The 27,708-nt window shown below is 41.6% G+C and overlaps 1 protein-coding gene across 1 annotated transcript; it reads right to left on the bottom strand.

The window, feature by feature from the left end:
• Positions 1 to 8,374: 8,374 nt before the first annotated feature.
• Positions 8,375 to 26,882, bottom strand: LOC139926958 (dynein intermediate chain 2, ciliary-like). The gene is made up of 16 exons (XM_078283608.1): positions 26,847 to 26,882; positions 25,941 to 26,021; positions 24,986 to 25,081; positions 24,717 to 24,776; positions 24,413 to 24,585; positions 23,908 to 23,927; positions 23,644 to 23,761; positions 23,420 to 23,463; positions 23,011 to 23,258; positions 21,828 to 21,917; positions 21,475 to 21,562; positions 20,631 to 20,707; positions 18,194 to 18,342; positions 16,237 to 16,336; positions 11,919 to 12,068; positions 8,375 to 8,574 (listed from the first exon to the last, which is right to left on the bottom strand). The coding sequence occupies exons 1-16, from the start codon at positions 26,880 to 26,882 to the stop codon at positions 8,473 to 8,475; spliced, it is 1,632 nt and encodes a 543-aa protein (XP_078139734.1). The 3' UTR covers positions 8,375 to 8,472.
• Between the last annotated feature and the right edge of the window lie 826 nt (positions 26,883 to 27,708).

Genomic DNA, 27,708 nt, shown 5'->3' with positions numbered 1-27,708 from the left:
TCTCCGTCCCTCTTTGCCTCTGGGAGGTGCTGCTCGTCTTCTCTCTCTCTAACTGCCGTCCCACTTTAGGGAACCAACAGAGAGAGTGTCCCGCCTACGCACAGCCAAGGCGCCTATCTGTGCTGCATGTGCTTATCTCTCTCAGACTGATAGCTGACTCTAACCTCAATCCTTGTTATTTTGAGGTGTCTGTGTGTGTGTGTGTGTGTGTGAGAGAGAACAATGTGTCAGTTTCTCACAGGGACTGAATATGCCTTCATCTGTCATGTCTATCTATGTCATCTCTTGCACAGTGGTCCTTACATGTGTTTTTTGTGTTGCATTACTTTGTTTTATCACCGAGTCAAGCTGCCCGACAAACTTACATGAAGCATTTGGATAATAAAAACCTCCACTGTACATTGTTTTTTTTTGTAAATGTTCCGTAGGGGGAAGAAAACAAAAACAAAACCATGGTTCAAACAGCGCTTTGAGTTATCGCAATATGATTGATGCCTTTAAGATGGATATTGTCAACAAATAAAAATACAATGGCACTAATATGTTCCCGTCTTTCCTCACTCATGCTGCAGACCCAGAGGCCCGGAGAGAAGCTGCAGACTCTCCGCTGTTCCTGTGAAGCCTGTCAGTCCACAGAGTTGTTTGCAAAAGTCAAAATATGTGAAATCCTGCCACTGTAGTTTGCCCTAGCCAGTAATAATGTTTCTGGCCTCTAGAGGGGCCTCAAGCAAAATGTTCCAGGCTGCCCACAATGCACCTCACCTGCCCCTAAATTAATCAATAAACTAAGGCAGGTTTCTGTAAATTTAGGCCACGATAAGTAGATTGTACAGAATTTCAGTGTTCATGGGTTTCAATATCCTTATCAAGAAAACAGAATCTATATATATACTGTATATAGGATTGGCAACTTATTTTCTCCAAACACCTATGGAAAAATATCAGATTACAATTCTTTCTGGGTGTTTCAGCAAATGTTTAAATGTACCTTACAGCCGTATTTAAACTGATTACATACAGTAATCAAATTACATACAGTACTTCTTAATGTTTATTCCACTTGACACATGATCCTAATTGACCAAAACCACAGATTCTTGAGGAGTTTTAGTTGTGTATTGTGTCTCATGTTTTGTTCTAGTTCCTTGTGTTTTATTTTGTTGCATACTGTATTACATCATTTTGTTTTGTAACTGATTGTTGATTAGTAAGATCTAGATAGGCTCATTCTCTGTCCTTTGAGTCATGCTTCTGATGCTTTATAAAAAAAAAGAAAAGAAAAGAAAAGAAGAAAAAAAAGACAAGGAACATCAGCAGAGTTTGCCGGTTATACTTCTATAGAGAAGAAGCCTTTTGTTTGTCTGTCAGCCAGCCAGGCCGTGCCACCTGGGCCTTGCACCTTGCCAAAGCCATCCACAGTACATGGTGAAATCTGGCACCTGTTTATTTCACCTGCACATAAGACACCACAAATTTCACGCTTACATTTTCTCTGAGCCCTATTGTTTACCTTTAGATTAAACCTATCACCAACACAGATCGTCATAGAGGCAGACCCTTATTTCCCTGGGGTATTTCTGAATTGACATTTCATAGGCTTCACACTTTTCACATGCCAGCTGCATGTAGACTCAAGGCATTACACAGAGTGCGTCGTTTTCACCCGTATGGGCTTGTTGTTATTCTTTCAAAGAAATAAGAACCGACAATGTGGATAACATCAGTGGCTTTCATTGTATCTGATAGAGAAATAACTTAAAAGGAGCCGTCAATTTTCCCAAAGAAATCCCATTTGAAAGCATCCCCAGGCTCTTATTTGTCCCGCAACATAATCTCCTGGTGCAGCAATTTCACGTGGGCAATCCTTATCATTCCACCCATGCTGCAATGCTACTTCTCTCTGCTATCAGTCTTTGTCGGCTGCCTTTCGGTCTTCCAAGGGATCTCTGTGCTAAAAGCATGTTGTGGTGGAAGCAGTTCATATGACAGGCTTTGAGGGCAAACACTCCCATACTGGTGACTGTGTGGCTCCCCGGGCTCTGAAACAGGCCTTGTATCAGAGGATCTATTAAGCTGGAGGCCTATATCCTTGCTTTGGCGCATCAGAGATGTTTGTCTCAAAGTGGTGAGAGAGCTGGTTGGCTATTGCACCACTAAACCCCAAAGGGCGCATCATTAACAGAACCAAAGCAAGTGGGCTGGGGTGGGGGCGGAGAAAAAGGAAGCAACAACAGGACAGAGCAACAAAATGGAAGCAACCACAATGGGTGGCGTGTGAAGATTTGTCTCAAACAGACCGCCACGTCCGTAAGTCTATACACTTATGGGCGGGAAAAGTCAAAATTCTTGCTGTGACTGGGTCTGCCGTTTGTAAGAAGTCCTGAAGAGAGCTACTGCAGCAAGCCCATGGCAAGTGGAACAACAATCCCCTCGATTAAGCCTTCATTTGGGCTCCTCTCAAAATAGCTCCAAAACAACTCCCACCTCTGTGTTGAACCTCTGAAATAATTTGTTATTTGGCCATACTCCGCATGGGGGATGTGAGCTGGAAGTCATTGTTTTGTCTGACAGGCGGCTTTGCTTGTTCTCTGTAACAACAACCCCCCCCCCCCCCCCCCCCTCTCCCCTTCCCTCCCCGTCTGCAGCAGAAGCCCTGTGTAATTACATCCACACCGTTCCCCCTCTCCCCTACGCTTGATATCACCGCTGACATCCTCTGGCACGGCCCCTCCTCCCTCTGTCTCTCCGCTATTGGAGCGCTCTCTCTCTCTCTCTCTCTCTCTCGAGCGGCGTGCAGTCCTGTCTCGTCTTCCGTCCTGTGTGTAGTGCAGCGGAGAAGATAGAGAGAAGGAGAGGGAGAGGGGAGGAAAAAAAGGGGGTTAAGAGCACAGGGAGACGGCTGGAGAGGGAACTATTATCCACCTGAACAGCATCTCCACAGCGGATGACAGAAGAAGACTGAATCACATACAGTGGGAATATTTTGTCCAGAACACAAACTGTTGGCTGAGTCTGTGGGGTAAGTGAGGAACTTACAGGAAAGAGAGTATACATGTATGACTATGCGCTGCCATGTGGAGGCACAATATGATAAAATAAGTCCTCACTTTTTTTTTTTTTGGCGACCAAATCAGTGTTATTAGGGAGGTGTTCTTCCACAGGACTGGAAAAGATTGGCTTGCTCAGAATGAAGTATAATTAGAAGATGATATTCTCTCTCACTCGTATGAGACCTCTAATGATGAGTTGTGCATCCTCGGACTCTCAGGGGCAACCTCTTGAATTGTTTCCATGAATAATATTCCTCATTTATTAGCTAAGAGCCAAAGGGCAGGGGCGTTAAGCTCCGCTCCACCTGAGGGTTGAGATCTGCACCAAAGCCAGATCAAATCCACCTGACACATTCTGCAGGCAGACAAGTTTGCAAGATAAATCTCCTACCATGAGATTTTGACAAAGCTGCTCTCTCTCTCTCTCTCTCTCTCTCTCTCTCACACACACACACACACACACACCACAAACTGATGCACGGACAGACACAAACACAAAACCACATGTATACACACACTCATGGATTCCCTGTACAGCTTGCTAGAGTATGAAATGTATTCCCTGAAGGCTTGGGAAATATCTGATGTCTATGTGCACTAAAACCTAAAGCAGCTCTGCCAAATCCAAATAGGTCTGTGTGTGTGTGTGTGTGTGCTCTCACTCACATGTGCATGTGTTTGAGTGTGTGGCCGAGCAATGCATTCTAGTGGGGTCACCCAACAACCTAGGGCAGTACCAGGTGGTTTATTTTATGTGCGATAGCAACATGTAACCCAGAGAGAAAGAGACAGAGAGATAGATAACTAGATTAGATTGATTGAGAGAGAGAGAGAGAGAGAGAGAGAGAGAGAGAGAGAGAGAGAGAGGGCGAGTGAATAATTCATTCAGGTTATATCCCTGTGATTCACTAAGGTTGTGGAGGAGTTGGAGTGCTTTCTCACGGGAAGTGGCTGTGCTCATGCTATTAACCAGGCTTTGAGGAGGCAGAGCAAAACTTCTGAATCGAGAACTAGGGCAAACTGGTGCCACGGATGAGGGAACTTAAAGTACACTGGACAAAATCATTATTGCATACTGTAGAATGCAAATGCAAAAGTAAATTATCATCAATTTTCAGTAAATCCATATGAACATGTGACAACCATATAAAGAGAAATCCACATCACAATGTAATCTGAACTCAACTAATCTAACTTGATGATTTCTTTTTAACATTATTCATGATATCTTAATTTATTCTCTAATGTAATTTCTATCTTGTATGAAAGGGAAATGATTCAGTAAGTATTTTTTCAAAGGATGAATTAGCTAATGTTTGTAGCTTTCATATGGACATTTTTATGGATTCAAAAACCTGTGAGGGCAAATGACAATTGGACACATTAAGTGTCAGCACTCTCCGCATGATTATTCACCCCATGTAGTGTAGATTTGTTGTTAACTCTTTGCATTACAGATGCTATTCCAATGTAAATTTATGGATATGCCAATTTACCAAGCAACATAATGTGAGGAGAATTTCAATGTAGTTCCCGATATTGTGCATGCATATTAGCATATGGTCCGTCTGTATCACTGATGTTAATTTGAAAGATATGAAGGCAGATGAGCACACCAAGTATGTAGTGTGTATGAGTGTGTGTATATGTGGAAGAGCAGCATATGATTTGATATATAGATGCATAGACATAATAACTAATTGTGCCGTCCAAACACCAGTTCCTACTTGAGATTTGACTGTAAAAGTAAGCACTGAATGGTTTCCTGCATTGAATGGCTTCTCATCACCAGCTCAGGTACTTGCACCTGTTCAGAGGCAGGCAGCCATGTGAAAGACCAACTCTCCCACTGTACAACTGATAACCAACAGACCACAAGGAGCTTGTTCCCATGCCCTATCCCATGTTTTGTTTGTATCAAATTATTCCTAATTGTCCTATTTGTTTCCCCCTTGCAGACATTGGAGGGTGTTTATTGGAGCTGTGAGTCCAAGTCCAAGTTGTAAACCACTGTGGAATCAACTGTGCCAGGATATGCAGCGAGGCTAATCTGAATGGAGGAGTGGTGATGTTTCACCGTAAAGAAGCCAGAGAGAGAAGCAGAGCCTCGGGAGGTGCCGATATACATCTCTGCAGAGAGGGGTACAGGCAGACTCCTCTGCTCCAACCCTTGTCCCATTTAAATACTTGAGGAGACAGCGAAAAGCAATGAGCACAGTGCCAAGGAACACTGCCCTCTTGGAGTTAGAATACATATTGATTTTTTGCCTCACAATGCGCAGCGCCTTTTACTAATACAATGAAAAAACTGAGTTAAATCCATCTAGACTTAAGGAATCATAATTCTATTCTTCAAGCTTCATTTTTGATTTTACAAATAAGTCTTGAGTCAAGGCATAGACGATGCTCAGAGTCTTCCTCATTCCCCATTAATGGACTAAGGACATCATGGAGCCAACATAAAATTTAGTATTGAAGCTGACCCAGCAGTGCCCTCACCATTATGGAATCTGAAGGGAGCGTGACAGGACTATCCACAGCTGCGTTGGTGGCCATAGCATGCAACACGCTTGTTGCCATCCTCCTGCTGCTCCTCTTTCTTATCCTCTACCGAGCCTGCAAGGTGCCTTCTAGCCAGGAGAGGCTGCCGGTGCTCGCTCCCGGCGCGGGACAAACCCAGCAGAGGAACGAGCACAAGTACCTGTTGACATCCTGACTGGAGGAGGAGGATTCAAATCTGGCAAGCAGTAATGGCCTCAGAGCAATCTCCTAGAGGAGAGGGGGGGGGGGGGGGGGGGGGGGGGACCGAGGGAGCAGCGGGACCGACTGCAAGTAATGATCATGCTTGTCCCAAGTATGATATGAAGTAAGGAAGAATTGCGGTGGTGTGGGGCAACTATTTTAAGACAGCCATCAGTTTTCCCATCTGGTCCTTGTTTTTTGACAAAGTGCACAGAGGAATGCAAACGTGAATGTATACTTTTAACACACACACACACACACAACCTAAGGGAAAGGACACGGCCACACGGATGAATGGGATTCAAATACGGAGACAGAGGGAATGGAACGTTCAGTATGCAGAGCGCGGCTGGCCTGTTGTTGGGGGTTTCTAAATTTATCCTCTCATTTCATACTCTCTCCTGAAAAAAAAAAAAGAGAAAATCAGTCTATTGCTGGGAACAGTGACTTCAGCCTGTGTGGAGTGTGTGTGTCATTGTCACTCATAAATACCAGCGATCTGCGAGGCATAGCGCCTTTCTGAGGGTGTTACATAAGGACTAGAGAGGCTTAGCTGAGCTTTGTGTCCTCTTCAATACGGCCCTCACTCTGGCATCTGCTTGCGGCTGTCAGCGATGGCCCACTCACACTGGAGTGAATGAGAGGACTCACACATAGGGCTTCAACAGTGGGTTTGGGGGTAATACAGCGGTACAACTGGAATAGCCTGTCCGCCCCTCATCCACACCCCGCCACAAATCCCCTCATGTACATTTGAAGCGTGTCGCTGCCACTGCAACCTCAGACTCAACAAAGCGTGGTGTACAGTCATAAGTTATGACTAAACAATGATTATTAATTTTATGATGTGCTTTACAATAAATTTCAGGCATTTAACTGATGCTCGTTTCAGCTTTAGTTTCAGCTGAAGTTGTTGTTGGTCAAGGACACATGGCTATCAAAGGAAAAATCCACAGAAAAATACTTTGAACACTGTTAAAAAACACTTATTGGTGATATACCTTACATTTCTGGGAACCATTGTGTTGTTTAGTGCTGTATGTTTCTTATTTCCATGGCAAAATGTAGACGATGTGACGTCGCGTTGAGATATTTCCAGCTGCAATGGAGTTTGATAGCAGAAAGAATCTAAAACATCAACAGTAAATAAGAGCAAGGGCCTCTTTCTAGACTCGCCATTTTGCACCGGCAAAAATGATACAGGGAGAAAGCCATCATAGAGACTCCACCGACAGTAGCCTCAATAGACCATAATGCAATGCAGCCACAAGGCATGTTACGTTTTGGGTGAGGGGCGCGACACTCACTTTTTCTCAACCAAAAAATGTTTTCTCTTGCTGTTACTATTACTATCGATACTGCTCTCTACACCTACATGAACAACTCACAGCTGAATGCAACAGAAATGCAAAGTTCAGCCTGTTCTCTGGAGGTTGTCGAAAGGCATTCTGGGAAATGTAGCAGCTAACTGAAGCGGAAGTAGACGAGGCAAGTTGAGGGAAAGTGTGTACAATGAAAACAATTTTACAATGGTAAATTACAACACTTCATCAGAAAATAACCCCTGGAATGCACGGAGCATGACAGTTTGATGATGCATAAGAGTGTAAGAGTATCAGAGGGTGGAATTTTCCTTTAATGGGCATTTAGTTGTTGCAGGGATCGAAATTGCAACCTTCGGGTTACAGGAACTCTTTCTAACTACTAAAACAAACTAACTTCGCCCAACCCTACAGTATACTTCCTATTACCGCAGTATTATGGTAATTGTTACAGCTGTATCCCCACTACCCAGTGGCCACAGTCATTAGTTATATTGTGTCTATAAGAAAAGATGTGATTAAGCATTCCCTCTAGCTAAACCAGGGGAGATGAGGTAATGAATCACAGTTAAGGGAGAGAGTGCTGCATGTGTACGTGGTGGGACATCAAAGGCAGCGGAGCTCTCTCTAGCAGAGAGAGAGAGAGGGAGCCCAGGACACTGTGGCAGCGTTTGATGCCAGTTGAACAACAGAGCACAGGGTGCCACTTTAGTGAAGGACATGATCATTAAGAGAGAGAAAGGAATGGAGAGACAGGCAGAATAAAGATGGGAACCACAGTGACTCAAATCAAAGTTCTCCCTGTAGATGGGATATTAAAAGGCTCCTAGCTCATCACTGGACAGCTGCCCAGGACTGCGTGCGCTGGCCAAGAGAAGTCGTCTGGGTTTGGTCCATAAATGGTCAATCTATTAGGCCAATTTACCTCTCTGTTGACTTACAGTAACTCTCCCCCGACTTACTCCTATCTGGAACAACTTACAGAAGTGGTGTATTCAATCCCTGCATAAGAGGTCAACCAAACCTTTGGAATTGTAATGTTGATTGTCTGATATGTATCAAAAACTATGAACAAATGCATAATAAATTGAATATGAATAATTTATGCAGGGCAGAGAGAGAGAAGGAAAAACCTTTAATAAATATATCCAAAATTCACCCATCGTTTTGTCATTGAATCAACTGCATAAATTGTTCTGTCAACAGTTCATAGTACGCTGCCGATTACTGCTCCACACGCTGAACAAAGAGTGGGACTTTTATGAGTGAGAATATAAGAACACGAATTCTACTACTATAAGAATACTAATAGTATAATAAATGTTGCTGTGTTGGTGAGAGTAGCCATGGTGGTCACATTAAACTGCGCCTGGCTCTGGTTCCCTCAGCAGACTCAGTAGCTTCTCCATCTTGGCTACTTCCACTTCTGGACCCTTGGGCAGCTCCTCACCCTTCTTCGTCTACATGCACATACAAACAACACACACACACACACACACACACATCAGAAATCACTTGACCTTATGCTCAGATCAAGCACTGAGGCAGACCGCAAACCCAGCAGGCAGGCGGTAAACACTGCAACATGAGAACAGCAACACAATCAGGCAGAAATAGAAATGGATGCAAGACCAGTAAGTAGTAGCAGAGTTCCTATATTATTCTATTATATAAATAGTTTTCCCCCGACCACATTGTGAAACATGCTTTGAAGAAACAGGGCTATTGTCAGAACTGAACCATAGTGAAGAACAAATTCGAGGAGATCTTCCAAAGTGTGTGGCATGGACATGTAACGTGTTATTGGCACATTAAATACTCCTGTTTGTAGAAAAGCACAGCCATTGAAGAGCAGTATTATGGCTCAACATTTGTCCTGTGTTGCTGCAGAAGTCCATTCTCAGTCTCTCTCAGTCTGGATATTTAGCAGGCCTCTGCTTATCAAGGCCCCTTCACTATGGTTACAGGCCTTTCTCAGACTGAATCTGACTTTAATTGAATAAGCCTGATACAATCTTGCAGGCTCAACACAGCTTCACTTTATTTTAACCATTTTAATCAGGAAATAACACAGTTGACTGCTGGGAATTTTAAAGGCAACAATCATTGCAACCTGTACCACCGAATGAATGCAATTGTCCAATCAGCTGATGTTTATATTATGATGTAAAAATAACTTGGTTTTACGTAGAGAAAGATATGTTATGGACTTCTATTTCAAGAGCAAACAGGTAATTGACCTGTTCAACCTCAAATCACAGCTAAGCTTGTGTCTTTGCAGACACTGTGGGTTGTTAACCATAGCTAGATAATATTGTTTATACAAATAGAGGCTGGAAACAAATAGTGGCTCAAAAAAAGATAGTGAGGTGCAAAAAGCAAAAAAATCCCAAAACTGGAAAACAGCTAGCACTCTCAAAAAATTGTGCAAACTGTGTCTTTATCCAACAATCACAAAGCATGTGTTTAGCTGTACTTTCATCAGGATACCCAACAAACTGGCTCAGTAACTGAAAAAGCAGTTTAAGATTTGGTGAGGACATGCCTTTTGGAGGGATGGATCAAGACACTGTTTAATGTTCAAAGGCTGCTTCAGCCCTCAACACTGCTGTGGAAACTTGCTAACTCCTCCCCCAAAGTACAGAAAGATGAATGCGCTGGAATGTGTCCTTAGCTAACACTCGCCTGCTATTTACATTTACACTTTTTGAGAGTGCTGGCTATTTTCAAGTTTGAAATGGATACAGTAAGGGAGCTGATCCAGAGAGACATCTGCATGCACTAAGTAAATCAACATCAAATCTCGATGCAACATGATATCTCTGCTATGATGAATGGCTCAATAAGGCCTCCTCCACAGTACAGAGAAAGGCTGACTGGGCACAAACCAGCACAGATCAAATCCATAAAACTCCATCTTCAAGTCACTATCTCCTAAGATTGCAACCTGTGTTCTAATCCCTTTACCAAAGCCCTATTTTTTTTCTTGCTAATATGCATACCACAGCAGTAAAATACCAGACCCAAAATACCCGATGCCCCAGCTGTGCAACAAGCTCCAGAATTGTCCCGAACATTAACACAAATGTGAAGGCTATGATAAAAGTTTGATTCTGGGAGGCAATAGTGATAAATGGATCACATCATATCACATAATGTTGCTTTAAAGATGCAACCACCACTTGTGATTAGTGGGTAACAATGAATAATGTCACTGAAAACAACAGATGAGATGAACACATTGAGTTTTGATGAAATGCAGTGAGGCTTATTTGCTGCTAGTGGTAAGAATTTGAAGCTTCAATTATCAAGCTAGTCAGACAGGACTGGCACAGTGGAGAAACGCGTGAGGTCTTGATACACAGTACTTTAAGATCCAAAGACGATAGACATTTGGAGTGTGTGTCTAAAGCACAATTATGTGCACTTTCAATGACCTGAAATATACTTGAGGATTAATTTAATTGTGATACATGCAGTATTCACACCAGATTCCACCAAGCGATGAGTCCACAAACATCATCCACCTCAGTAGAATCTTGTTTCTCCAAACCTCAGACTTCAAAACTTCTACGAACAGGTATAATCCACAGAAATTGGGTGATTTGAAAATCAATACATTACTACATTAGTCCAGTTGTTAGAATTTCTACTGGGTTAAACGTACCAACGTGAATGAAAAGCAGGGAGGCTGCAGAGCTGACCCCAAATGGACCTTGATTAAAGTGTTGTGACTCAGTGTGCCATTTGGTCTCTTTTGTTTGTGGCCCTTCCCCTTGCCCTGTGTTTAGTAAGCCCACTGTGATTACTCCACACCTCATTAACTATTGTCATCAGTAGCAACAGAGGGGACAATGACTCATCAAGAGTGAACAGAGAAAAGTGGGATTATTTTTATTGCATAGCTATGAATGCTAGCCACAACCTGCCTCTAACACTGTATTCATCTAAGCTTTCAAGTTGATGCTCAGTTAAGTTTCCTAGTATAAGAGGGAAATAATCATTTTTTTGCTGTTTCTCTTAGTGGTGATCATTTCTAATCAGTTTATCCAATTGCAGAGAACACTTGACTCCTTGGTTGCTAATTGCTAACTGGCCAAATGAGAGAGGGAGAGAGAGAGATAAGGGACGAGTGAGGCTGATAATGAGCTGCTGAGAAGAGGGGGAGAACACTGTGGCCTTCATTCTGTTGTTATTTAGCGAATTCAGCTCTGGGCCAGAACTCTGCAAACGATGAATCAGATCTGCTTGCACTGATGTTGAACAACAAGTGGCAGGCATGAATAATGCAAAAGGCCAGATATGCATCCAGAATGTTTACAGGTAAAATGGCATTGACAAGTTTTGCAGGGTGAAAAAACAGCATGGGCAGTACCAGTCAAATGGTAACAGCCTACGTCTCCAAAGTAATATTACACACTGTTACTGGAGGCACTCTAGGTCACTTTCCCATACCGAAAGTAATGGGGAATTTTAATCTGGTTTATTTCACCGTTCAAGCAATAATGATAGATGGACAATTTAGAGGCACTCTCATATAGGCAGTATTGTGCAGAGATTGCAGATGAGGATTAACACTCAGCAAAACTTGTGAAAAAGAGGATGTTCCTTGAAAGTATTGGATACAGAAAATTAGTTAGATTAGATTAGTAGATAGTTCATATGTTTGAGTCTCAAATGCAGCCCACCCTCATTCCTTGGGTGAAACTGTGTGGCACAGGTTTCTTTCTTGCGGGCCTTGACTCAAGTCATTTACCATACACACAGGCTGATAGAGGACATTTTGACACTGGGTCAGACTCACCTTGGGTTTCTTGCGGAGGTTAGGGGAGAGCTTGAGGCTGGAGACAGGATGGACAGGATTGAACTCGATGTGAGTCAGCTTGGACTTCTTGGCCACCACTGGCTGGCAGATGGCCTCATATTTGTTGATGCTTAGGTCAAAAACGTGAACCTGAAAAAGATGAGGGATCAAAGGAGGTTTAGGTACATTCGGTTCAGAGTAGTGATAAATGGGGAGAAAACTGAATCAAATGTTTTTTTTTAAGTTGTTCTCTACGTTTTCTTAACAGTCTGACCCTCCAGCATCTAAACTGACATTATGGGAGTGCGGCACTACCACAACATTGACTGAAGGTTTAAATAAAAATAAAATAAAAACACTGACCCACCTTCAGTGGGTCAGTGTTTTTAAATCAGAATTAGTCTCCAGAGAAGTGAAGACTAAATCTGCTATCACAGTAGCTCAGTAACACTGCTAGCTGTCTTTTGACTTCATGTGTCTGTGTGTCTTGTCTCTGATGTGGGGAGGAGAACAGAGGAGCACAAGCCTCTGCAGGGATGCAAGCATGACCATCTGGTGCAAGGAAATGTGTTACCACTAATTCAATGTGTGTGCAGTTCTGTGCCTTTGTGTGTGTGTGTGTGTGTGTGTGTGTGAGTTGGCAGCCCCAAGACAAAATCGTTGGAATCTCATCCAGAAGGAACTACATCACAGACATTCTTCTTTCAGCCTAAGTGCATTTAGGCAATCTGTCGACAACAAATGAGCCCACTCCAAAGCACAGCCCACTCCTTTTACCAGAAAGATGACTGTGGCTGGGCCGCTAGGGTTCACAGTGTCTGTGTGCACCAGCATCACACACAGCATCGCAGTCATTGCTTGCAACCAATCATCGCATTCTACCAGGACATGACTTTCTGTAACCTCCACCACTACAGCCATTATTTCCACTGCTTTTGCAGCAGAGAGATAAGCTCTAATGTAATATTAGTCATCACTGATTGCACATCAACTACATCTATGATTCACGCAGGCACTAGGGTCAGAGATATTTTACAGTGTTGAAATGGCTGCCTATAATATTGATGTTTGCCTCAACTTTGGTATGAACCTTATATTGGCATCTATTCATAGTATTTCAATGGTGTCACATGCATTTCCTACCAATACGGTGCTTTACCATATACACAGCCCATTGGCTGTGGCTGTCATTTGATTGTATTCACCTGTTGATTTATTACAATCACCTGTTATTTTCCTACCAAGATGGCCATGTAGTGTTGTAACAGAATACTATGAATACACACCCATAGATTGTATTGGGCTTTGTACATTATGATTAATATGCTATCAAATATTTGTACAATATAATAATATAGTACAAATCACTATAAATCAGTCATTAGGGCATTTTATCATAATAATTTGTCTCAGTAACCTTACGTTAAGTCACAAATACAATAACATTTATTTTCATGCCACCCCAAAAAATGATCTGGATCTTTTTATTTATGCTCTTGGTTATCAGTATCGGATCTGAAAATCTGAACATCCTGAAATGAGCACATTTCGGGTATGCTAAAAAAAAATAGGCTATGTGACAGACCATGTACAGAATGTTAAGAGGAACTGCACAGAAGAGTTGTGTGGGTTCGGAGAATAATCATTGGGGCATAAGGCTGGACCTCTCATTATTTCATCCTGACACTTTAATTCCTCAACAGTCAGCTCAGATGGAGAGGGGAGGACAGACAGAGAGAGTTAAGGGAGATATTTGTTTGCACTGCTGAACTCATTGTCATTCTTACACCTCAGCCTGCCAGTCAAGTCATTATCCTGATGAACACACACACACACACACACACGTACACCATTGCGTCTCTGACATTTTGCAGCGTGGCAGCAGCAGGCTGGGCCGTCATCGACAGTAAATACACGTCAAGGAGCACACAACTCATGCTGAGTCACCAGCGCTCTATCAGGCACTAGTCACAGAAAACGACAAATGTACTGTAAAGAATGTGCTATCTTGGGGAAGATTATGCAGAGCAACATCGAGTGCTGCGGCCGCGCCATTCAACACAGGAGTTTTGTCGCTATTCTGTAATATGTCCAAATCCAACAGTGACCAAATGTCAAGGGGAGTTTGGCTTTGCCTTGGTGTGAATGTAGAAACAGATAGGTATGCAATGGATCAAATCAATTCTGAACATCACTATCATGCTTATTGGTGACATTAACACTTTATTTAAAAAAATTTCCCTGAACAGTTAATGCTATTACAGTATGCCTAGATTTAATACCTGAGTCCTTGACTTAAGCTGCGTAACCCGAAACTCCTTTGTAATAGTCTAAACTATTTTGGCTTTAGCAGTCTAAAAATCAGACTGAGGATAAAAGGGTAATTGGGATGACAGTGAAAGTTTGAGTTGATTTCAGCACACTGTGTGATCTGAAACTGAATAAAAAATGTGCCAGCCACATTGACCTTGATCGACTCCAATTTAATATTCTGCCCTTCCTGCTGCTTTGAGTGGAGAGGATATTTGTGCTTGTGAAAATGTATGCCAACTGATGAGCTTTTAATGAGTTTTTTAATAGCTGCTGAAAAGTGGTTTTGATCCAGTTTCAGAGAATACATTACAATACACACAAGACTTCATATGCTTTCTAGTGAAGTCTGTGGATTTGATTTCACTTCTGGGAAAGATGGCTATCTGCAGTGAAACACACTGCTGTCTTTATAACAACAGCCAGTTATCTGCACCTTGCATACTAAAAATGCGACTTCCGATTTATTTAAATTTGTTGAGAAATCTGATGATGCTTCCTCAGTTCCATTTCTTATCAAGTGTTTGGCTGTGATATAATTTGGATAGTGGTGTGTGTACACTCTATGTTTTGCCTGTGCTGGGTGAGGCCCAGCACTGGAGAGGAGAGAGGACAGGACAGCCAGTCACATAAGGTGTCTCTCAAAACGCTCAGCTCTCATTTCCTCCCTGTCACTCTCACTCGACTTCACTTGGCACACTGGGCAGGAAATGTGTTAGACACAACACTCTGGACTTTTTTTTTATAGCACAGCACAGACTGGTGAGAAGACTAGACTGATTGCCTCGGTAAACAGATGGGGACAGCTGGCAGCCATGCTAACAAAATATGTGGAGATAAACAACACAGCACCTCCAGACTACAAATTACTTCCGGCTGGGATCAATCAAAACTGGCAGCGACCTGCTTTTGTTACAAAGCATTGTGGTTTGAACAAACTTGACTGCCTGAGGCTATGCTGCATTAATCTGAGCATTAGCCTATGAACGCAGTGAGGATTTACTTAGCTGAATCTGTGCTATTATTAGCAGTGGTAGGTGGTAGAGATGAGTACAGGTGTTTGTCATTTCCTGTGTTCTGTCAGATAAATGTTACATGCAATCATAAATAGGTATACTGGGGATATGCAGAATCTACGTATGGTGATATGGTAATGTTTGAAGCATTCAGAAAAAAATCAATTTCCATTTTTTCAACTACTTGCAGTTGTATAGTCAGTCCATATCACTTGGAGCCAGTGAGAATACATCCAAGTGGAGGAGATTCACATGATTACACATGCGCAACCATATTTTAAAAACAGCTGGCTGTCATGAAGATTTGAGATAAAAAATGGCGTAAATATCGGCCTTTTCCACTCACTGTGCGATCGTTGGCTTCAGGAGACTTGGATTGGATAATGACGGAATTTTCCTTTTTGGGTGAACTATTCCTTTAAAATGGACTTATGTGGTTCTTCATCTGAAGGATTCAATTCAGGATGGCTGACATGAGTAGGTGTATACCAAGGCTAAGGAACATCTTTCCACAGACAATAACCTAGTGAGGTAATGTTTTATCTTTTATCTTATCCAAAACATCATTGTCTATGTTATTAAAGGTCTGTGTGCTCATCTAGATTCATAGACAGTCCCCTTAAAGGAATATTCCACTTAGTTTTAACATAGGGGTTATTAGGCACTTGACCGCCATGAAAACCAGAATATAAACTACTCACCAAGATCAGATGCCGGATAGTATTTTTATTGATAGATGAGAACAGAATACCATTTAGGGGACAATATTGTGGAAGGATGGTAAGTGGAATATTGCTTTAACCATGATTTCGAAGTAAAACTGATTGAAGGCCAACACTTGAGATAAACCATGTAATCTGAGATGCTTGATAAATCCCAGCCCAGATCATGTACCTTGGACTTGAGCAAGAGTGTTGTGAGGGCCAAACATTATTAAACTGTTAAAACTCCTAAGCCAAGCTCGGGGTTAAAAGATTTGAAATTGCTCTTACCTTGCCATCCGAGGTGACAGCAGCAAATACAGTGGAGGAGTATGGAGACCAAGCCACATCTCCAACTGCTGCATACAGGTCAAATGTGAACATGGGAGTAAACAAACATGGGCACACAAGATCAAACAGCAGGAGGTCGGTCACTTTTTGTTATACTGCATCAAATGGTTGTATGTGCCTTCAAAATGCTATCACATCCTTCACAAACAGAAAACTTTTCAATACATAGAGCCTTTAGAGAGAGATCCTCAGTATAACTGAGGTGGTGGTGCTTAGTTGAACATACGAATGAGTGGTAATTTTCAGCTTGGATGCACACACAATTGGAAAGCAGTACACAGCAAAAATAGATAGACAGTATAGGATGAGATGAGATGAGCTGTGCCCTGGTCCAAAGCCATTGTCATTACTCTTTTGGCCAGTGAATGGAAAGAGGGATATGAAATCAATAGTTCCTGGTCATGCTACAGAGACTTTGAGTTGCAACTGAATCTAGCCTGGTACAATCTTTTATCACACTGTGGAGATTTCCTCTCCTAAAAAAAACTTTCTCAAATCACTCTTCTGTGTGTGTCTGGGCATTGTTACATACGGTATGCCACTTCTCCCTACAGGCTCCCTAGGGGGGTAAGGCCATCTTTACACTGGAATCCATGGTAATCAGTTACAAAATGTCCAGACACCAATGTCTCATCACAGCCTGGCAGAGAGGAGTGGAGATCAAACAGAAGGCTCCTCGCACACTGTGTCTTCAAGTTATTAACTTCTGAAACACCACTGTGAGCAAGAGGAAGAAACAGAATGTTTCGAGGGGCTGGGACTCAGCACCTACACAGCTTCTTAGAATACTAATGAGCGTGTGTATGTATGAGTGTGTGTGTGCGTGTGTAAGCAAAACTTTCCATTTTAATTAGTTGTAACTTGGGTAGACGCAATGTATTTCGAGAGAGGGTCATTTTGAGTTGAATGACACAGTAGATAAACCCAGAGAAATATAGCCTATGCAATACTTGAGTCAGATAAATTAGGGACAAGTTTATCACAGAGGAGGCTGAGGTGCAGATTTATGAAGCCACCTTTTGCCTGACTAATAGACCTGATGTGAGACACACTCTTCTTTAACTACAAGCCATTTTGTTCATTCAGGACTGGCTAAGTCTGTCCTAGAGAATTACAGCATGTACCAGCCTCAGCCCTCACATACCTGATGCTAATATTCAAAGTTATAGATTTCAGCGTTGTATAAAATTGAGTAGAAAATAACTGAATCAGAACATAACTAGTTGTGAATTTAGATCTGAGACAGAAAAACGTTGTGATTTTACAATCCTAAACAGAACAGTAAAATATTTGTGAAAGGTCGGTGTGTCTGATACAGTCTGGCCCTCTCCTGGATACAGTATGTCTATAGGATGTTATGGGTCACCCTTGAAAAGCCAGCCTCTCATAATGATTTGATGATTACAATCATTATTCAGTCAAGCTGCTTGTGCTGACAAGGAGTGGGAAGCACAGTGGGTTAGTCAAATATGGCAGGGAAATTATATTAGATCCATGATGAGGATAAGAAGGTAATGAAGATGAATTACTGTATCATTATGGAAAGACTGAGGGCATGATGGTTTTCCTGTCCCTTCTTAACTGAATGTACAATGACATTCATACACACAGCATTGGCAAGATCTCTTACCAAGATGATTTAAATACAGTGTCCAAGAGAGACTGTCTACTTGATGGTGATCACAGCAGCAGTTACCTGATGTACTCAGTATAGTATGGATTATGGAATTTGTATAGGAATCAACACTATACTGGAACTAACCACAACAATTGTTTTCCATGGAAAACGTGCCATGATATAGTAAGATACAGCACATAAAGCTAAAGCTAAAACAAAGACATTGACTAGGCATGAATAAACAGTTTGAGCCTCGACTCTTTCACTCAGCGGTCTTACTTGATGGTGTGGTCCCAGATCTTGACGGTCCAGTCGGCACTGCAAGAGATGAAGACCTTGGAGTGGAAGTGGTTCCACTTGACAGCATCCACTGCCATGTTGTGAGCATCATAGGTCTCAAGGAACTGGCTAGAGTAGGCCTTGGAGCACTGGGGGAAGACAACAAAGAGTTCCCATTTGTGCCCGATGGGATGCTATAAACACAAACTATAAACTGTACATTACTACTCCACCATAATGTGCTGCTGGTGGCGCCTGGTGTAAATAAGATTCGAAACACTTGTAGTATTGTTGAAACGTCTCAGAACTTTCAAGAAGAACTTGGATTGTAAATGTTGCTTACCTGACCTAAGTTATTTAATATTATGTAGGCCTACTGTAGATTTATTTTATTAACCATAAACGTCATCATTATATCAAAAAGATACAATGCAGTTAAAACTCTTGAGGCTACGTAGTGGGTACATGAGCTTGTACCCATAAAAGAAATCTAATGTTTGCTTGCCATTGATAGAATAACAACAACAACAGTATTGCAGCAGAGTTAGATTGCAGGGATAAATCAGCTGGGCCATCCAGGACCAAATAGCTTGCCCCTGTCCCCTGTGGGGACAGTTGTTGCATTTCCAGGCACTGACAGCAGATAGCAGCCCTGCAGCTAGCTGAGGGATTCTTTACCTGTCCCCCCGGGGTTTCTGAGTCACTGAACCTGGAGCTGAGAGACAGAACTGTTCCATCACATGTATGTGTTTATATGGCATGACTGTGTGTGTCTGCGCATGTGTGTGTGTGTGTGTGTGCAGGGGACTGTGTGGGAAGTGAGGGCCATTTCAAGGAAGCACAGGTATGTGTGTGTGTGTGCGCGTGCATGTGCGTGTGTGCATGCACAGTATGTGTATCAAAGCAGAAACAATCACCCCAGGAAGTGGACAATTTAGTCTTTTTCCATTCCCACTTGGTTTCTTTCCACTTGTCTTTCTTGATGATGTACATTGCTGGACACAAAGCCCAACAGCATGCAATCAAAAGTGTTTCAAAAGTGTTTCATTACAATTAATCCCAATGAGTGAGGTACTCAGGCTATTCCAAAGAGCTGCATTTCATCGTTTTTAATTTAGGAATCCTAATGTAGCGACGATAATTTTTGTCTGTTGTGTAGAGAGACTGTGACATTGATAAGACTAACAACATCAAAAGACAAGTGAATAGACACTAATGAGCTTGTCGAGTCATCAAGGTCTGGGGATTTCAATAAGCCCTTGACAACCCAGCAACAGCAAGCATGTCTAAACTCCTATCCTTATCATGTGTGAACAGAAGAAATGGCGTTAACTAGTAGTTGCCACATCCGGCTACAATTTACAGTGTAATAAGTATGTGCAACATGGGGTTAGAAAATCCTACAAGTTGAGCATCCAGTCACTGGAGACTTTATGAATACGACAATGTCACGACCTCCTACACAATGTGTGCAGCTGTGTTTCTGTGTGTGTGTGTATGTGTGCATTTACATTTGTGCGTACATGTGTGCTCATGCTCCCAGGAAAGAACTCTGACACATCCATCTTCCAACTTCAAGCACTAGGTTTAATTCTACAAAGATGGGTCCATTTCAATGATGTGTGCATTAATTAGCGAGCTGTTTAAACATTTTTACGCTATTAAATCAATAAAATGAGGGCACAGTAACTGCACATGAATGAGACTTTTAGGAGTGGCTATCTGTCTACAGTATTGTAGAACAAGCACATGAGGGAGAAGAGCATAGAGAGGATGGGAGGGGAGCCAAAAACTACCAGCTGTCTGATGTGGACAGAGAGAGGCTCTGCTTAAGGAGACTCATTAAACGCTTAATGCCAAGTGTGAGGGGCTCCCAAGGGGCCACACACACACACACACACACACACACACACACACAGACAGACAGACAGACAGACACACACACACACACGCACTACTAATGGGAACTTTCCAGCCTGTGATGCCTCTGGAGTGCAAGCCCAGCAGGATATCTGGAACTGCACCACAACCAAAATGAGCTTCCATTTTTCAAAGCAGATAGTGGGAAACAGCAAGGAGCCCCGAGATGATCCTAATCTCATTTAGAGGTGGCACCGAGAGACAACTTATTTTAGGGCTTAGGCTTTGCTGAAACAGCAACATTTTTGAATAGAAGCTTACAAAAAAACAAAAAACAAACTGTGAACTTTTAATGAAAGCCTTCTTTCTTTTGGCAATATGCTATAAATAAGAGAGTTTTGGACTGACTTTAAAGCTTTACCTACCGAATGGTCAAAACTGGATAGAGGGCATTGCTATGAGAGTATTAGAACATTATGCATTTTTTGTATGTGTCTGTCTATGGCTACCTTGTCTAGTTGGAGCTTTGACTGATCAAGCAGGTAACTTCAGCAGGTAACTAATCCTTGTAACGTACCTTGTGTATTTTCCCCTCAGTGCCAACTAGGAAGAGATAGTCGATCTGTTTATGGAAGTCAAATGATGTACCACAAGCTGTGGACAAGAGACATCAAGCACTTAAATTAGCAATGAGCTGTTACAGAGACTGGCATTACGTATCAGGCCAATACCAGGCTAAAGCAGGGTATTTATATCAGAGAATTTCCAAATACTAAAATCCAATACTAATGGCCACATGTAACAAACCATCTTGGTTTTCTGCATTTTTCCCACGTAAAAGGATGTTAGATGAGGACTGGGGTCAAACAGTTTTTTGCAAATAATTCTTAGTGTTTGTTTTAACCTGCTTTGAGTATCAGATGGTTGGTGTTTCTCACATATTGCAATGCAATTAGTGCCATAATATTGAGACAATCACAGGAAAATATAATTAAAAGCCAAATCACTATACTTTTATGTGATTAGCAACTTACCTGACACTTACCTGACACTATCTGAATTGTCCTGATGCACTGAACCCCACCCATGTGGTGCTCCAACCAGGTTATAACTCTACCAACCAGGTATAAACTCTTGCAAATACTATTTGACTCAGGTCTGGTATCTCACAGGCACCAATGATTTGTGTCTCATTTTTAAAAATATTTCTTTCTACTGGTTTTTTGATTCTACCGATGAACTAATGTTCTAAATTGATTGTTTAGTAAAAGTAATGGTCAAGTAATTTGGTACTCAGAATTAGTGAATGTTAAAATTTTAATAATGGCAATGAAAATTGTATGAGTGCATCCTTAACCTTACTCAGATGCAAATTTGTACACATATGCACCTGAAGACACACAGTGTGAGTGAAGTCCTACCGATGCTGAGCTGCTGCGCACCCTCTGGCCCCTCAGAGACAGCATCATCCATTGAGAGTTTGATAATGTCGGTAAAGACCAGCTCATTCTGTAAGCATACAGACACATTGTGATGCAGCTGTAGATGCAGACACATGCAAATGCATGCACAAACACATGAAAACAGACACACACACAGTGTACACACAAAAGCATGTCAGTAACATAACAGTAAGTCTGTACAGTTGTTTGATTTGTACTCTGCTAAAAAAAACCTGACATGCCTCATTGTAAAGAATCAACAAGAAAAGAGAGAATCATTACAAGACTAAAAGTAAATTTTAAAAAATGTATATACTATATCCTTGGCTAACCTTGACCAGGGTCCAAGACACTACTCGGCCATCAGACGACACAGAATAGAAGTTGTGGTTGTTGTCCATGTCATCATTCGGCCAGCGCACCTGAGATATAACAGAACAATGTGAAATATAACAGCACAATGTGATGCGCACATTGAGAAGAAGTCATTTGAGAGGAAACTGGAGAAACAGAGAGGCAGAAAATATGAGAACATCAGAAACTAAATAGAGCACTGGTCATTGAGTGGTGATAGAAAATACTGCACATCAAATAAAAAGTTTATGGTTGTAATTTGCACTGCCAGCTTTACTGTCCCTATACTGCATGCTTTGATTTATATACTACTTGTCCAGGACCTCACTGCCAGCTATCAAAGCTGCCTGAAAAGAACAAGGAAAATATTTTCCTGAATAAAGCAGATGCTGTTAAACTCACAATGATGGATCATGGCTTCGGATAAGACTGGATTGATGTCTGTCTCTCTGATATTTGATATTTTAAAATGAATTGGATCTTTAGAGCAGTAAAGAGCAATGCAATTTTGAATTACACTTACATTACTTAACTACTACTACTACTACTACTACTACTACTACTACTACTACTACTACTACTACTGATAATAATAATAATAATAATAATAATAATGATAGTAATAATAATAAACTTATTTGTATAGCACTTTTCAAAACAACGTTACAAAGTGCTTTACAGAAAATCAACATCAACACTGAAGCAGAGACATCGAAGAACAAAAACAACAAACTAGCAAAATGTCATAAAAGAGTTTAAAGGAGGCCTAGAGGAGAGATAAAACAAAATAAAACAGGACTTAGGAACAGGTCAAATAAGACAGGAGGAGATAAGATATATAAAACATGGAAAACAGGAGAAACAAAAGGGACAAAACAGGGTAAAACAGAATTAATAAAAGAGGAGGAATAAAACATACAACACAGCATTAGGCTTTTACCTAAAAGTGAGTTTGGAGAAGTGATTTAAAAGAGAATACTGACTCTTAACAACACAGACTAAGAACTGATCAATTTGCAAATTAGTTGAGAAACAAAATTCAACAGCACCAGCACTTGCTTGAATCCTTGTTACTCTTCCTCAATCTATCTACACAAGCATACATACACACACACACACACACACACACAGGACCCCCATCACCCTAACCAACCTCTTCACCTGCCAGACGGGGTCGGTGTGCTTGCCAGTCTTAGCTGTACTCTTGTAGACAGGCTGCAGTCCCTCTTCAATCAAGTTGTAGACGGCTACACAGCCGTCGTAGAAGCCTACCGCCACCAGGTAGGATAGCTCCTCGTGGATGTCGAGGCGCATGACACCAGAATTTGTGGGGTAGATGTACTCTGGGACGGCGGAGTTCTTCAATGAGTAGAAGACCAGCATGCCACGCCCCTGTTTACTGAAGTCATCTAGGAGGGGGAGGAAGAGCGGAGAGTGTGAGTGTGTGGGCAAAAAGGACCAGGTCAAATACCAGATACGCTTCAGAGTCAGTGACCATCAGAAATCAGGTTTGATTGGGGTTTGCATGACTGCTCAGTTATCAATCCTGCAATCAATCCTGTGTACTTACATGATCCCATTCCCACAGCAAACAGATCTGGGTATTTCTTATTCCTGTTGATGACAAGAGCCCCATCAATCCCTTGTCCTCTCTACTGGTATTCATTCCCAGTCAATGTGTATCAGTTGTATAAACATTGACGTTGTTATTAATACAGCTAATGTACAGTAGTAGCAGCTATAATTTTCACCCCAGCATCCTGCTAAATATCAATGTAAGGCTGGCAGACTTACCAGCAGAGGGCAGTGACAAACAGTCTTTTGGCTTTGTCATATCGGGACTTCCACAAGGGGAGAAGGGTGCCCTCCTGCTCCCTGAACTCATCAGAGGCATCCTCAAAGTACTTGAATTCTGAGAAGAGAAGAGAAGAGAAGAGAAGAGAAGACAAGACAAGACAAGACAAGACAAGACAAGGCAAGACAAGACAAGACAAGGAGTAACAAATGGGATTGCAGTTCATCATACTGCCACTTGACGTGTTTACAAGAAAACCATACCATGTGCTATGTCATCACCACTTTGGTGATGTCAACGCTCTATAGAGGAAACAGGAGTGGAAACTATTTCAGATGGATGTATCATTATCATGTGTCCTAGGTAATCAGATTATTTGCATTGAAGATCTTTTGGCCCCATAAACAATGAAGTGTAAATGAAATGTGTCTCAAATCCATATATAGCAACTATATGAATGGAAATAAGCTCTTGTGTGCAGGTCTAACCAAGAAGCACACGCAAATCAAAGAGGTGGCAGGCAGCTTGGAGAGTAACATACTTGTAAAAACAATGGAATGTCAGACACGTGGAGGGGGAACAAGTGAGATGAGGTGTTTACTACCAATTATAAAGCATGTAAATATTATGAGGAAGTGACAAGCACATCAATCAGTGGAAAAAGAGAAATCCTTCCCAATTTCAATGCATATACCAGGGACACAATAATAACAGATGTCAATGTAAGCCAGCTAAATCAGATCTAGACACTGTCTGAATTTGAGATGCATGTTGATGCCAGACGTAAAGGGGGCCAGGGAAGTAGGCTTTACCTGAGGCTCCATTAGCATCATCTTCTTCTTGCTTTTGTCGTCATCCTTCTTCGATGGTATGGCTTTCTGCTTTTCCTTATTCTTCTCTTGCTTCTGCAGCTCCTCCACGTACGCATCGTAGATCACCCACTGCACAGACAGAAGTGGGGTCATCATAGTCAACACATGTGAGCACAAATATTCACTGATGTGCAACAATGTGACAATGGGCCTGGCCTAAACATTCCTTTGAAACAGGTCAGAGAAGAATGTGCTACTACCTGATTGGCATTGGCAGAGAAGGTGCAGCGTTGAGGACGTTCAGTCTGGCAGCTTCTCTCCTAGAGGTAAATTAAAGACATCTGCCCACTGAAAATCTTGTGGTACTAGGCTATGATAACTCGCCAAAGCCCAATTATATACACACTAGAGTTACATTTTCTATGCAAATCAATATTAAAAGTTCTCTTTTGTATCTGTAAAAAGTGTGTTTTATCATGTAAGAGGTGATGCTCTTCCAATATGAGGTCGGCTCATATTGGAGGTGAACTTTCTGCTCCTTCTTGTCAGTCTTGGAGGCAGCGCTGTCCGGCCTGTCCTCTTCTCCAGCCTCCTCCACTTCCCCTCCATCCTCTCTAAGTGTAGCCTGTGGAAAACCAACAGAGGTACTGCCAAACACCACCAAAAACAAATTTCCAAAAAGGGAAATTTGGTAGCTCAAGTCACACTCTGACTCATTGACAGTGTGAGAAAGGGCTCTGTGATATGTTCTTACAATGAACAGTAAAAAACAGGTCAACCTTGAGCTTGTGCACTTTACAATAAACCCCTGCCCTATGCATAACATTGCTCTAATGTTAGTGCAACAAAGTTATGGTTTATCAAGATATTTATTACCGGGGTCTCTGGTTTCCTCCTCATCAGGCTCTGCTCCAACATCGGCTGCTACTTTCTCTGGAAACAATATCAAAAACATAATTTGACTGTGAGGAAAGTGCAGATAAAATCATTTTTTTAAGTGATTTCTTTGACACGTTCTACAGTTCTTGTACTTCATGGCGCATGCTGATAGTGCCTCCTTGTGGCACCAATTATATACTACACCATAAGGAAGAACCATATTAACCATTATGAAACCAGATTCTGGAACGCTGTCTGCAGTCATTTAGGAATATGACACATTTCTGGCTTGGATGTCTCTAACAAACACTGTTACTATACTCTATAAACGTACTATAAATCTAGTATAGACAGAGTATATTATTGTAGCATGTTACAGTAACTACCCTCAGGGAGACCATGCTTGGCCCTCTGTCTACGGGCCTCATCAGAGTCACTGTCATGTTTAAATGGGATGGACTGACACTGAAGCAAGAACATCTGACTTTCTCTTTAAACAATCTACCTGAACTGGATCTGTTGCTTCGGTATTACAATGACCCTATCCTTACTTCCCATCATTCATAGTCAAAGTTGTGAAGTTACAGGCCTGGAAACTTCCTTACCTTGAAGCTGTAGCGGACAATATTCTGGGGGGCATGTGGGTTGTTTGCAGTCAGGATCCTTGTGAATTCCTCTTTCAGCTCCTGGTGATGTCAAAAAAAGGCAAGAGCATATCAATAAGGATTAGACAAGCCTGAATCATTTAGCAGAAGTGTTAAGAGTTCAGAACCTGAACAAATTAGGGTGGCTCATGAATGTTCAGTTTATTTAATTGGCTATGGAACCATGTGTGTATTATTATCTTCTGTTGGAGTAACCCTGCAAGGATTGCAAGGACAATTAGTAAGAAAGATAGCAAGGGCAATTTTAGTTAGAAAATTAAATAAAGCAGTGACTGCGAAGTCTGAGCCAATTCCCTCAACACAGGCCCATGCGCCTGTCTTGAACTCCTGCAATCAGGACCCCTCTGTCCTTGTCTTAACGCCTCAGTGAGCTCCAGCTGGTCTGCAGGCTTAATATGTGTCCTTTCATACCATCCATCGCCCTGCTCCACCCCATCCTCCTCATCCTGTAAAAAAATAAGGTTCCACAGAAAATTGTATGACATCATGTTGTGATAGGACATAGGCCTACGTTTCTGACAGGTCAGTTCTCCTTTCTGCACTTCTGCATCTGCTTGTTAGATGTCAAATCTGTTTAGCATTATTGTGGCTACTCTGTCCCAGTTTTATGACTCCTACCTTTTCCTTACTTGCAGCTTTGGTAGCCTTTGCGCCAGGTGCCTTTTGAGATTGAGCATTTCCCTGTGTGAAAACAAATAACAACCAAAGGAGGAGTCATGGTTAGCTACAGTAGCACAATGTACAACACTGTTACCTTACTTAAGGTTAACTATTGCTGTTACTTATTCAGTTGGTGAGACGTATCACCGTTAGCTAACGTTAGCTAGCTTAACTAAACACGTTTACCTGCTCTCTCACAGTGATTTTGTTAGACACGGGCATTCCGTAAAAAAATAGCCAATTCAAAGTACGGTTTAACGATAAAAACGCCGATTTAAAGTATTTGCACCTACTTATTCCACACAAATCCCGTAAACAATAAACTTTTAAATGGTTCAAACAAAGGCAAACGTTCTCCAGCAACTGAGCGCTATCATCCAACGGCCCGGACCGTCCTGCAAATGTGTACATCCATGCCAACCCAATGAACCGCGAAGATAGCATGATATTTGATTGATATTAGTTTGCTATTCAAATTCAACATCTACTAACTACTAAATACTTTGACATAAATGTATTAAAGTACTTGACATAGCATGATTGTGGATCTTGCCCATTTCGTAGGTTGAGTAAAGGCTGATTTCACTGTTTTTTCCTCTATACACACACCACCAAAGATGGTCTAGATCACAATCTACTGTACTTAGACTGGTCAAACTTGGACTAACGTTAGATTATTATTGAGAGCCTAAAGACTGTTGAAGACCCCTTTTCACATTTGTAAAACTTTTCATCTAATTGTGAAAACAGAGTAAAAGCTGATTTCACTATTTTTTTTCTCTAAGACCAATGAATTTGGAATTTACAAATGATAAGATGACAGAATGAGAATGCAGAAGAAATTAGAAACCAATCGAAGATGCACCATTTGCACATAACTTGAAAAGCAAGGGGTGGTATAAATCTCTCTATGAAATATTTATTGTAAATAACTTAATTTGTTGTCTTGTATTATTTTTTGTTGCCATATTCTTGTTCGTCGTCTCCATCACCACGTCATTAGAATATTATCTTCCCTGTGATTGGACGGTTACATCATGAATATTCT

The sequence above is a fragment of the Centroberyx gerrardi genome, chromosome 5 (genome assembly GCF_048128805.1).
Source record: "Centroberyx gerrardi isolate f3 chromosome 5, fCenGer3.hap1.cur.20231027, whole genome shotgun sequence".
Taxonomy (NCBI): domain Eukaryota; kingdom Metazoa; phylum Chordata; class Actinopteri; order Beryciformes; family Berycidae; genus Centroberyx; species Centroberyx gerrardi.
This window is presented reverse-complemented; position numbering and strand designations above follow the sequence as displayed.